The 13660-nt window shown below is 44.2% G+C and overlaps 2 protein-coding genes across 3 annotated transcripts in view; one reads left to right on the top strand and one right to left on the bottom strand.

Moving 5' to 3' along the window:
* Window positions 1-3186, bottom strand: part of LOC133265310 (sodium/hydrogen exchanger 2-like) — a 28750-nt gene extending 25564 nt beyond the window's left edge. Inside the window, exons 1-3 of one of the 2 annotated variants that reach the window (XM_061445684.1) lie at window positions 2397-3186; window positions 969-1432; window positions 361-611 (exon numbers count right to left, since the gene is read on the bottom strand). In XM_061445684.1, coding sequence (XP_061301668.1) covers window positions 361-611; window positions 969-1432; window positions 2397-2673 — 992 coding nt within the window. In that variant the 5' untranslated portion in view covers window positions 2674-3186. The remainder of the gene's footprint in view (window positions 1-360; window positions 612-968; window positions 1433-2396) is intronic. The other variant, XM_061445686.1, reaches the window with a different exon arrangement.
* The window catches only part of HMGN5 (high mobility group nucleosome binding domain 5), a 234151-nt gene that overhangs the window by 158405 nt on the left and 62086 nt on the right, over window positions 1-13660 (top strand). The window lies entirely within an intron of this gene.

Here is a 13660-nt window from a genome sequence, read left to right as displayed (position 1 = left end):
TTCTGGCTCTGGTAAATCTACTAGACATCTCACTGCTTGAATGCCCAGGATTTCCAAACAAAAACCATGGAGCTCAAATAAACATTCCTCAATAACCTCCATAAAGCAGTCAGCCATCGGAAGCTTGCCCAGCAGGAATCATCTGGATTGCTTGTGACTTGTAGCTATTACCATCGATGTGTTATTGTGTAATGTGTGAAATGGGGTTATACCTCTCAACTCTTCCACAGGCTCTTATACTCACTGTCCACTGCTATACAGAGATTTCCGACTAAGCAAACTTCAATCTTTTTCTGTTAGTTTTCAATAAATATAGCCAGAAATCTTTCCTGGACAGATGAGATGCTGGGATGTACTTACGCCACAATCCCCGAGAGGTGAAACATTTCAGCAGTGAGGTAGGAAAGGTAGCTGTATAGGAAGACAAAGAGCGGCTCGATGACACGGATATCCTTGGTGAATCGCGTGGTAAAGGCAGCGGTCATCCCAAAAATAAGACCTACTAGGACTCCTCCTAGCCCAACCACGAAGAACTTTCCAACTCCAGCAAAAACATCCGCAGTTTTGATGGTGGGCATTTCACAGAAAGATCGAAATAGCTTGTAGAGTACCTGGGTGAAAAACATGAAAACCAGATGTTAACAAGATATTAACCAGACATGGCCATATGTAACAGTGACACTAAAATACGCTGCTGGGGTATCCGACAGCGAGGTGTCAGCATCTTTGGCAGTTGGGTTCCTACCACGGGAGTGCTGTGGCAGTCATATGCATTTACATCTCTATGCAGTCAAAGAGATGTTCACCCGAGAGCTTCAAGGACCTCACCCTAGAGAAGTGGGCCAGAAGCCCTCTGCTAGAAGAGACCGTTGATGCTTTTTCCCTCTGCAGATCTCACATCCCACCTCTCAGCACCAGCCCACCCTTCATCTGAACATTAAATACTCAAAATAGAGGCTAATCCTTACCACCGTCACCGCATCATTCAGGAGCGATTCACCAAAGACCAAAATGTGTAGCTTTTCATTGACGTGTATCTCTTCAAACACAGCCAACACCGCCACGGGATCCACGGCGGCGATCAGGCTGCCGAACAGGAGATTGTGGAGCAATGACACATCCTGCAGGCGAAAGGCTTTCACCTGGCAGATCCCGTACAGGGAGAAGCCGATCCCAAACACATTCCATATTGTCCCCACGACTGCATAGAGGAGGATTGTACCAATGTTCTCAAAAAAGGGACGGCTGGGCATGAAGTAACCTGCATCAAGGACGATGGGTGGCAGGAGGTACAGGAAAAAGATGTCGCTGTCCATAACAGGTGGTGACTTGTCATTTAAGCCGTAGATGATCCCCCCCATGATGAGTCCTACAAATATCAATAAACAGCTTTCGGGAACAACAGAAGGCAGCTTGTTATAGAGATGAAACCCTGGAAGGGGATGGATAGATGAAAACCATATTATCTTACCAGCCCAAACTGGCTAAATAGCACCAAACATGCCCCCACCTCCAGCAGGCTACACCTTAGGGTAGTAGTAATCAATGCCCACAGTTAAGGTGGAGTCACTCAATCAAAAATTTGCTACAAGATCTGAAAGATCACTGAAAATACCAAACTTTCTAAAATTACTGTTGGTTCAGGCTGCATTGCATCATGGCATAAGGTTAAAGACATATTTTCAGGTAATACACAAAAAGAAAAACGAAATCATCTGCATAAATAAAAACACTTTTGGAATTATTTATGATGCAATCTAGTTAACAGGCCCATCTTCAGCACCTACATAAACAGCAACTGCTAATTTTAAACAATACAGATTCTATACACTAAAAATAAAAAAAAAACTCACAAAAAGCATTCTCAATTATAAATGGTGCCACTTTTAATATTACTTAATCATTAACACTTAAAGCTAAAGGCAACATTTAAAACAGTCCGGTTGAGTCAGCCTTGTGCAACACCCACTGCTAGAGAGAAATGCAGACAACCACAAGTACTTAAGGTTTTTAAGAACAAGGCATTTTCATTTGAAGATGAAGGTGTCAGTGGACAACCTGCACATAGCTTAGCTCGCAAGCGAACTGAGATGAATGCATACATTGGTACATACTGCAGTTAAATAAAATTCTTTCATAGAAAGCCTGATATTCTTCCTACTAACAGCAACAGCATGCACAGGTGTGAACTTCCAGATGGAAAAACATCATTTCCAACCACAAATGCAACCGAGTATTTATTTTCTATGTGTGCAGCATGTCCGGCACGCAATCTGTGCATCTTTAGGACTTGGCATGTTATCTCAGGCTCCAAGATTGGTGAAGCAGTGGCCACTCCTGCCCACGCCATCTCCACAGAGACCCTTGTCCTTCCTCATCCCCTCAAGATGCCTTACCTATTTTGGCCAAGGATGCAAGCATGATCCAGAGGGTGATTTCAAAGGGGACTTGGACATGCTGATAATCCGGAGAGAAGAACGTGTGCTCTGAGGATTCGTTGCCCTGAGCTTCCTCTGCAGCCCAGCTGATGTTCTCCGAGATGACATCCTCTAACTGTGGCATTGGTGGGGATCCCTGCAGAGCTCTGACCCTGGTGGCTTGGAGGACAGAGAAGAGCAAGGACCAGGCTAGGAGAGCAGCTGCAGCTTTGCTCCCTGGCCTCTGATGCTCCATTTTCCCTGGAAGCTGCCAGCCACAGGAATTTTGGGCACTGCCTGCTCCTGCTCAGCAGCTCCCACTGCTGCGGTGAGGGGTTGGGAGCACTGCTGGAGACTCTGGAGCTCAGCTCGCCCTCGCTGCATGGGTTGCTGCAAAGAGAGGAGCAGCCGCTCCGCCTCACACTGACTCTCCTCCCATTAGTTTCCAGCTGGGAGACCGTGCTGGAGAATTGCACCCTTTGGCACCACAAAGGTGCACCCAAATAGGCTCCTCCTGCAGAAGGTTCCTTGAAGAAATGCCTCATGCACCCCCCGACCAATAGCACACCTTTGCATGCTTGAGAAAGGGATAAGTTGTCTTTACTCCTAACTCTTGACATATTTTGACTTCCAGTCTCTCAGCAACCCTTTTTGGAGGGTGAAGTTGGCAGCTGGGCTTTGATGGAACAGGTCTCACATCAGCCTCATCCAGAAATGGACCCATCTTATAGTAGACTTCAGTGGATATCTCCAGTGCCCACAGAGGGAACACACAGCAGCATTACTGGTAACCACAGCTCCCACTGTAAATCCAGCAAAGCATCCCATCTTAGGCTAAATACAGAGCTGCAGTGTTGTGCTGGGCAGAGGTCACCTGTGTATTTCAACAACTGCTGAAAGCTTCTTCTTATAAGACAGGAAGTGTTCTCTTTACCTCTCTTGCCTACTTGGAATGGCACCAGAAGCTCGATGAGCTTGCTTACAAAAGCAGAAGAGCCAAAAATAAAATGTTATTAGCAACAGTATTAGATATATAAACATCTAATGTAGATGTTTAGACATATGTAGAGCATAAACATACTGGGCCAAATTCCTCCATTGTGGATTTTCATTAAGCTGATGCTGTTTCAACAGGGATAAATTTGGTCCAAAGAACACACATAATTAAAGTACAGGGGCCCCAGGCTGTTGCTAGACTGATCGATGGCCTATTTGTTTCTCTTCAGCTGCTTAAATGACACCAAAATTGAGCTGGCAATAACAAGCTGGTGACCCCCTTTCTCTGCTGTAAGTGAGAGCCCAAGACCATGCAGACTCACATCCTGGGCTATAAACTTTGGGAGACAGGAGAGATACAGTGTACACTCATGGAGTGTATCCTTTAGCATGGATAATTTGAATTTGAAGTGTGCCTTTACCACACTTGCTGACTTTAACGCAAAGCAACACTCCTCTCATTAGAGCAGTCGTCTAGCAAACTAAGCTAGTTTAAGCTCGGTGCCACTTCTCCCTCTGTATATTTTAAAAGTAATCAAAATTGCAGGACAGACACTTGGAGGAGAGAAATTCCACAAGGTTTTCCTCCATCTCTGTTCCATGGTTCAATTCCACGCGGTCTGGAACAGGGAAGAGAGGAAGACATGAGAAGACAGGATCCCTTGTTACTCCAAAGGAGAGAGAATATCGTGCTTTTAACAGCAATTAAGAAGTGATTAAGAAATTACTTAGCCAGAGCTAAGAGCCATGGAAGCAGTTCTGAGCCCAGGCTCACGTTCCAAGCCATCATATTTCCTCTTTCTGCTGAAATATTTGGTGCTAAATTTGAGAGTTTAAAGACTTGTTCCATTTGGTGGCATGGACAAGGAGTTTTGCCAAGCTCCCCTTCTCCTCTATCCCAAATGCTCCATTTTAAAAACAGAAGTTAATAATCACTTTTATTTACCTTAAGCTAAAAATGAAATGTTTGCATCTTGGAAGGAAAAAAAGACCTGCAGTAAGCTGAAGAGAGCTATCTGGAAAACGAGTTTGTGGGTAGAATCAATATCTATTTGATAATGGAACCAGAAAAAAAACCCAACAGAGTTGGGATGGTATCTGAGGAAGGTCAAAAGAGAAAAGAACATTAAAACATGCCTCACTGTTTTCAAGTAAAGTTCACTTATAAAGTCAGGACCTTAAGGGCTAAGCAACAGTTAACAGGTGAAGCAAAAAGACACTCGTGTACTTATTTACCTTAACTGCTCACCAAAGCTCTCTGCCCAAACAGAGCTAAACACACCGTAGTCCTTAAGATAGTAAATGTTAACAGAGGGGGAAAGAGCCTGAGCCAGTAACCTGTGCAGTTTCTAATGAATCCGGGTCCTGCTTTCTCTTGTCTCTGCTCCTTTCTTCAACAAGGGTCCGCGCAGACAATCAGTGCAGCCTCTCGCTGCACACCGGCTTTCATCCTGCAGGCCTTCAAGTGTCTCTCTTAAAAGCTCCATCTCTTCTCACTCTAATTACAGGCTTGCCATTCCTAGACCTGCACAAGGATAATTAAAGACCCTTTGCAAATATTTTGGTCATTGTATTTCTCGACAGTGAGAACCTTCAAGTTTGCTTTTAGGATTCCGAAACTCATCTTTCTGGGTGCATCGGTTTACCCTGAAGTTCTATATAAATACACTTGTTACTACACTTAAATTCTTACTTGCATACTTGTTCATTGCATATTAGTTATAAATAAACCGAAAGCCAAAGGCAGAATGTTTTTCCAAAGTTCTATGATAACAGAATATATGCTGTTCCTCTTTTAATGGATATTGATATTATTGAACAACTTTTTAATGCGAGTACCATTTGATCACACATCCATTGACATGCTTTCATTTTCTTTCTAATGTAATGTGCTTTCCCAGATTTTAGGTTTCCAAGCTAAATTCTGATGCCCATAATTGTATTGACAAGTACCTTGCCCCTGCTGGAATGAACAGGACTACGAGAAGAACAGAGTATTGTGTGATATAGTAACAGCGACCAGAATTCAGGCTGATGCAATGAAAATGTTATGTTAAAATAACTATTTTAATTCCTTATACTCCTTAATTGATGGCAACACATTATTTCTCTTTACTTACTGTCGTGGTTTAAACCCAGTCAGGTAACTCGTTCGCTCACTTCCCCCCCCCTTTCTTTCCCTCCCCCTGCTCCCGGAGGGACGGAGAGGAGAATCAAAAAGAATGCAACTCCCACGGGTTGAGATAAAAACAGTTTAGTAACTAAGGTATAACACAAATCACTACTGCTACTACCAATAATAACAATGATAATGGAAATAACAAGGGAAGAGAATACAACACCTCACCACCAACCAACCGATAACTCGGCCCCCCAGCCCCCGACCAAGCACCGACCCATACCTCCTCCAACCCTGCAGTCTCCCAACCCTTCCGGCTAACTCCCAGTTACATCCTGGGCATGACGTGCTGTGGTATGGAATACCTCTTTGGTCAGTTTGGGTCAGGTGTCCTGTCTCTGCTTCCTCCTGGCTTCCCCTCCTCCCTGGCAGAGCATGAGGCTCACAAAGTCCTTGGCCAAACCAAAACATCATTGTTATCAGCTCTGTTCCCGAGCCGAAAGTCAAAACACTGCACTGCACCAGCTACCAAGGAGGAGAAACATGACTGCTACTGCTGAACCCAGGACACTTACTTTGAGAGAAGAAGGATGGAAGTGAAACCTTTCCCTACCTTCCTGATGTGCAATTACTCCTAAGTATACTTCAACTCTTCTTTATCACTGTGAATGCATGTATCATTTAACAAAAAAAGAAATATTTGTAAACTAAACCACAATTTCCATCACCTCCTGAAATTCATATATCAGCTACTGAAAATTATAGATGAGAAATGTGAATAAGCTTATGCCTTATATAGGGGGAAAGAAAAATAACTCGTTGTGCACCTTTTAGCTGCTGTACCACAAAGACTTTCCATATTATTTGGGCCTCAAATCAGAAAATCATTTAAATATTTACTCAGCTACAAGCACTCAGAGTTTCACAGTTTATGGTTGATAACGTGAAAGTCATACGGTGGACTGGGGCCTCCCAGACATACCCAGCACAAGGAATCACACAGTATAACTGTCTTAAAAAATCTGCCAAGCTCATAACTCAAACAATCACCTTATTTTTCAGCTTCTCCTCCTCACTACCTGCATTTTCCATTGCATTTTAACACGCCCAGTGAAGACTGCACGTGAAATACTGATCTCTCTGAAGGTCCAGGACAGAAGAGCACATACTTCCATCCGCACGCAGGCCTGTGAGCAAACACAGAAGGCACATAACGCTGACAGGCAGTTCAGCAAGATTTAATGGGAACTGAAATTGAGACCAAGCCCCTCATCACACTTCCCTTGCTGGAAAGGATCACACTCGCAGCTGCTCCGGACAGCTGGAATGGAAAGCCCCTTAAAATTCAAAGTTATAGCATATGTTTTTCCTCAGCCTTTCACAGGCTATGAATATATTGAGAAACCAACTTAGCATTGCAGTGAGCTGGATGAACTGATGTGCTGCTTAACTCATGAGCACCCCACAGAGCTCAGGCAAGAAGGGATATTTGATTTAACAGCACTGACTTCATTCAAAAATCTGGTTTTAATGAGAATTTGAACAAAATGCAACATTACCAAGAAACGAGTGAAGAAGAATACATCAAAAGAATAAGACATTCTCTTTGCCCACGCTCTCTCACCATCAGGAAGCTGCAGAGGATGTATAGAACACTAGATGCACATTTTATGGTTCATTGCTTAACATTTTGCCAACTTGAAAAACACAGATTTATCACTGACGATTTTATTTGCTAAATGGAGAGAGTCTGACAAACAGCCCTCTGCTATCAGTAGCCACAAGATCCAAAATCTTCTTGCCTTGTACCTACTTTCTCCATACAGCTTCCGCACAGTTTCCATACTGCTCTCACTGCAAACAGCAGCCACAACGCAGCAGCCATCACAGCTTTACAATTAGCAACACCTAATTAACACAGGTCTTAAAGAATTCCTACAGGGCAATGCCAGGCTGAGTACCATTTTAATCATTCTGGCACTGACTTCTCTTTGGATGCTGCTTTTGTCAATAACAGTTTGAGCACTTTGCACAACCGCTTAAATCACTTGTAAACTAAACGGGCTTTAATATTTTTCTTCACCATTCTAATTGGAGAAGCCTGTAATTGTGGCCTTAAAGTACCCACTTCTTCTCCTTTTGCTAATCTAAAGAAATATTTGCCTGATTTAAATCCCAAACTTTGGTTTCCAGAGACACATCCAGAACTGACACAACCACAAATCAGATTCATATTCAGGTGGTGATACACAATTTCTTCTATTAAATAATAATTTTAATACTCCTTAATTTTTAGGAGATCATAGAATCATAGAATAGTTAGGGTTGGAAAGGACCTTAAGATCATGTAGTTCCAACCCCCCTGCCATGGAGCATCTCACCCAAGGCTTCGTCCAACCTGGCCTTGAACACTGACAGGGATGGAGCATTCACAACCTCCCTGGGCAACCCATTCCAGTGCCTCACCGCTCTAACAGGAAAGAATTTCCTCCTTATATGCAATCTAAAGTTCCCCTGTTTAAGTTTTAACCCATTACCCCTTGTCCTGTCACTACAGTCCCTAATGAAGGGTCCCTCCCCAGCATCCCTATAGGCCCCCGTCAGATACTGGAAGGCTGCTATGAGGTCTCCACGCAGCCTTCTCTTCTCCAGGCTGAACAGCCCCAACTTTCTCAGCCTGTCTTCATACAGGAGGTGCTCCAGTCCCTGATCATCCTTGTGGCCTCCTCTGGACTTGTTCCAACAGTTCCATGTCCTTTTCATGTTGAGGACCCCAGAACTGCACACAATGCTCCAGGTGAGGTCTCACAAGAACAGAGTAGAGGGGCAGGATCACCTCCTTCGACCTGCTGGTCACGCTCCTTTTGATGCAAACTAGAGTCCTCAAAGCCATGCAGGAAATCTCTAGATCACGATGCTATACAGCAGGTCAGACTAAGAGACCCAGAAGCTGAGCTCACCCAGAAGAGTCAACCATGAGGTGGAAGTTGTTTCTCATTAAATGTGAGCCCAAGCCCATTGGACTTCCAAACCCTCCTCATGAGAGCACTGCTGAAGGCTTTTCCTGCTCTGGCCTGGAGCATTTATGCATAAACAGGACTGGGAGGTATTCATGGTAGAGGAACAAACCCCTGCAGGAACCTGTCCTGGTAGATGAGCATAAGCCATGATCATAGGCCATGTTTTTGCAATTCCCCATCCTTTCTTCAGCTACGGTCTGGCTGATGGGAAGGGTGAAGGAGTGCTTTGCCTTACACGCACAGAGCCTCAGCTGTGGAGAAGGATGGAAGAATTTCTTCTTATTCACCATTTTCTTCCAGTTTACTCAACTCTTCCTGTTCCCCAACCAAACTGCTAGCCACCCCCTGGGAAAATATGCAATCATGGACAAACCAATGCTGACCACCAGTGCTGTCATGGTGCGTGGTCACAATAGTGCTGTAATCCCAAAACAAAGCAAGAACCAACAAGGAAAACAAACCCTGTGAATCGGTGCAAGTGATCACAGCAGGCAAATGGCAGTGCCACCTGCACTGAGCTTGTGACTGTAAATGAAGTCACAGAATGGCTTGGACTGGAAGAGACCTTAAAAGTCATCTAGGAAGATGATGTCAGCCACCAACACTGTAACCCTGTCACAGAAAGCCACCCAATTCATCAAGCACAATTTGCCTTTTGTGAAGCCAAGTTGGCTGTCTCCAGTCGCCTCCTTGTTTTCCATGTGCCTTGTAGTAACTTGTAATCAAGTTGTAGTAGACTCAATGCACACAAGCACTATAACCCCTCACCTCAAAGGTGTGAACATGTTACACCTCCTCAACACTGTACATTTACTGATGATACCCCAGATACATTCATACACGGACTTCAACCCGGGGTGAAGATCAGTCCCGGTGTAGTGGCTTATGGAGCAGCCCTCTGCTCTTTGGACACGCATACACCTACATACCACACTGTACTCCAAAGCAGGCTGGACATGAACTGTTAGGCGATGTCTAGTTTTTCTGAAGTCCTTTGCCTGCTGAATGCAGGCTCTGGTTTCTTTTTGTGGAATAAGCATAAGCAGGTGGCTACTTCCCAAGATGTATTTGTTACGTAAAAGTATTCAATAAATCTATCCAAAAGCCATTTCAGTGCAATGGCATTGCCTGTGATCAGTGACCTGTACTTTATACTCCATAGCTGGGCTCGAGCAGTGCATGGTTAGTGAAGGGAAACCGAGCTGTGCCACCTTCCTTTCTAAGCACACAAGCACCTCCAGCACATACTACTTTATAACTTGCATGACTTTTGCATATGCAACACTGATGTCTTCCCTTCCTATTCCATGAGAGGATTCTTGTAATTCAGCTAAAAGGAAAGAGGAATAAGAATGAACAGAATTTGTTAATTTAAAACTTCAAGTGAAGATGTTTTGGAAATCAGTTTGTAGGTATGTTCCCTGGTCCATTAAGTTCACAAATGTTATCCATTTGGAGCAAAGCACTAATGCATTCTATGCACACAAAGAGTGAGAGCAGGTATGAGCCTGGGGTTTCTCTCACTCCTCTTTGTTAATGTTTGTTACATTTCAGATTAGTAATTAATTCTTGAAATACCAATTTTGTATGGTTGAGCAATGGAAGAGCAAGTAAATAAATGCTCAGTGTGCCTCATACATGTGGCAATGGAAAGCAGAAGTGTGTAGTCACCACAGATGGGGAATGATAACAAAAAATAGGAACACAGCACATTAAGAAATTATCTTATTGCACAAACCAAAAAATTTTTTTAAAGCATCCAGGACCCCTATACAGTAAATCAGAGCTTAAAGGCCAGCAATATTCCTTGAATGTATGTCTGTCACAAGGAACTCTAAGCATTGTGCCTTGGAACTTGGGAAACCTCTACGGAGCTTCCTACAGCTGGGTACAGAATGACCTGAGAATTGGCAGAAAAGCCTAACACAGAAGCATGAGAAGTGAATTGGAGCCATACCACATTGCTTAATGTAAAGTGAAGAACTCCATGGCCAGAGCAAAGCCAAGATTTCCCATCCCATGTAAACAGCAGGGGGAAATCACAGCTAGCACCCCTCTTTGGGTTAATTCAACTGCAATGACACTACCAAAATAAACACATAAGCCAGCCTCATCTACCTTGCCAGCACTGCTGACAGACCGAGCAAATAGAATGGATCCCAGACTGGTTTGGGTTGGAAGGGACCTTAAAGCCCATCCAGTTCCAACCCCTGCCACGGGCAGGGACACCTTCCACTGGAGCAGGTTGCTCCAAGCCCCTGCGTCCAACCTGGCCTTGAACACTGCCAGGGATGGGGCAGCCACAGCTTCTCTGGGCACCCTGTGCCAGCGCCTCAGCACCCTCACAGGGAAGAGCTTCTGCCTAAGAGCTCATCTCAGTCTCCCCTCTGGCAGGTTGAAGCCATTCCCCTTGTCTTGTCCCTCCATCCCTTGTCCCAAGCCCCTCTCCAGGTTTCCTGCAGCCCCTTCAGGCACTGGAGCTGCTCTCAGGTCTCCCCTTCAGGAGCCTTCTCTTCTCCAGGCTGACCCAGCCTGGCTCCATGGGAAGTTTAGAGTTCAGAGCAGCGTATTTCAGTTTTACATAACTGGAGCTATATTTAGGAAAGATGCTGTTTCCACTTACCCTCAAGGAGAAGCAGTGCTAACAAGACATGGAAAACCCCTGCGAGCCTTAAGTGCTTCTTCTGGTTGATTTCAAAGACACGGCTCTTCTGGTCTCTTGCAGTTAGCGTTCACCAGGTGAAATTCCTCAGCCCCTTACTCAGCTCCTTCAGCAGTTAAACACCAGTGAATAACGCCATAGGGAAAGTGGCAAGGTGCCAGATGGTTTCCAAGAAACGGCGATTTAACAATTGCGCCAAATTTTCTCCCTGGAAAAAAAGAGCCCCAGACAAGCATCCCAAGAGAAATAAAGCTCCAATAGACACAGTCCAAAGAACACCCCCAGCACATTTTGTGCAAGTTTCAGTCACCCATCTGGAGACAATCCTGCTGCTGACTGATGCAGGACTCCCCCTCCAGCATGCTCCGCTGCATCAGATACTCCTCCAGCCTTTCTCCCTTCCCCAGAGCACTGCCCCCAAGCCAAGGGGAATTACCTGCAATCACTGCAAGGAACAGGACAAAAGAAGGAAGGTCTTTGGCCTCTTGGGATTCACAGGTCAATGCTAAACACTTTCATTTCCACTTCAGAAGCCCCCAGGCAGTCAGGACCTAGCACATAGGAATAGCAGGGTTTGCTAGCAGCTGGGCACCCACGCAGGTGATTTATATTCCCAACAGATTGATGGGGTCATCACAAATAAATTAACTCAGAGCAGATGCAGACAGGAATTAAGTGAAAAAGAAGATTGGGTTAATTAAAATCATATAGCTAAACTTTGGAAACCTATACGTAAAACAAGAGCAAACCAGGGAAAAAATATCAATATTGCATTTTTATATGTCAACTATTGTGGAGAAAGATGGATTGCCATCTTTGTAGATTTTAATCTGCAGAATATAACAACATCAGCTAATAGAAGCTGTTGTTCTGCATGCCTGAGCATCCTTCTTTTTGTGGGAAATAATCCTCCCTCCAAAGAGAGCCGGACTTTGAGATTTATTTGCAAAATGGTTGTAAAGCTCTGGAAATCCTGAACTAAGAGGTACTAAAGGAACCCACCACTAGATATCACCATTTCACTATTTAATAGATAGCAGAAAAATTGCTAACGTTGATCTGGCATGTAAAAATCCCTGTTACCCAGGTAGATTGAGTCACCTTCTATAGAGGCTTATTGCCCATGACAGAGCAGGCTGTCCTAACTACAGGTATTGTTTAATTGGGTAGGTTTAACTGAAGAGTCCAGCTGCCTCCAGCATCCTCGTCCCATTACCTGGTAAATGGTTCTCCATGAGGATAGGAGATGGGAACTGGATGTGAAAGCAAGAATTCCCTGGCAGCATTTCTCCTTTGATTTCTGGCACGTGGACGAAAAGAGCCACCAGGCAGCATTTGGCCTTCTGTAAAACACAGCACCGCGTTCATCTCTAACAGAATACACGTGGTGTCCTCCAGCAGAGCACGCCTTGGAAGTGGTTTTCCCTATGTAATTTGAGTTCACTGAGCCATTTTTCCTGCGGGTGACAATGGGTGCAGTTCCAGTGCAGCTGATGGAGTTCTACTCAAATTCACAAAGGGACTCAGTACCTCTCAGATATAAATAAATCCAAAGCATGCCATGGATTGAAACATATCAGTTTAAATAAAACTGACATTAAACCAGTAACTAAGTGTGTAATCAATGTATTTGTCTTGGCTTTCCAGAAATACCAGATTTTGCTCCTAAAATGTATTCTACAGCAACATACATGATACTTTTCCATGGGCAAAACTGCACAGCAGCAATAACAAAATCAGGTCTGTGGTGCTTTATATTAACATTTATCTACATCCTCATTTGCACTGCTAAAATGTGTATTATTGTGCTATGCAGCTACATCGCTATGAAAAATTAATTTTCCCTTTCCTTCCTCCATTAAAATTCTAAAAACTAAGTCATCTTACATTTTTCTAGTAAAAAAACAAAACCAGAAAGCAGGCCAGCAATAAAGTCATGTATTATCTTTGCAGGTGCTAGACACATCCTCGCTTCATCCATGTCCATAATACTGCTGATGTTGGTATAGCTGCTGTCATGAACTCTGTAACATGCTTCTCACTTCCATTGGGTTGTAATACAAGCTAAAGTTATCAGGACAGCCTGTATCTGCAGCCTTTATTATGATGCTGCTTGTGGTATTGTGTGCTCTTTTCCTTCCAGACAAAATTGTCCACATATTTGATGAAACTAATTAAAAACTGGGCTCTGAAACCCACCCTTAAACAGGATGGGACTGACACAGATCCACAGCGGCACACAGAATATTCATTTCCACGCTCCTCCACTGAGCCATTTCTCTCCAGGTGATGGGAGAAGCAGGGACATCAGAGCTGCTCCCACTGCGGCAGCCAACAGTGCTCAGCAGCATCTGTGAACATCAGTGTTGAAGCCACAGTTGGCTTCAAGACCTAGGGCCAGGACTCAGGGGTGAGAAGGAGAGAATAGGTCTACCTCTTGTGCTTC

The sequence above is a fragment of the Pezoporus flaviventris genome, unplaced genomic scaffold (genome assembly GCF_033815535.1).
Source record: "Pezoporus flaviventris isolate CSIRO_AGI_PZ_B2104156 unplaced genomic scaffold, CSIRO_AGI_Pfla_v1 ptg000005l, whole genome shotgun sequence".
NCBI classification, from domain to species: Eukaryota; Metazoa; Chordata; class Aves; order Psittaciformes; family Psittacidae; genus Pezoporus; species Pezoporus flaviventris.
Note: the sequence above shows the minus strand (reverse complement) of the source record. Positions and strands in the feature narration are given on the sequence as shown.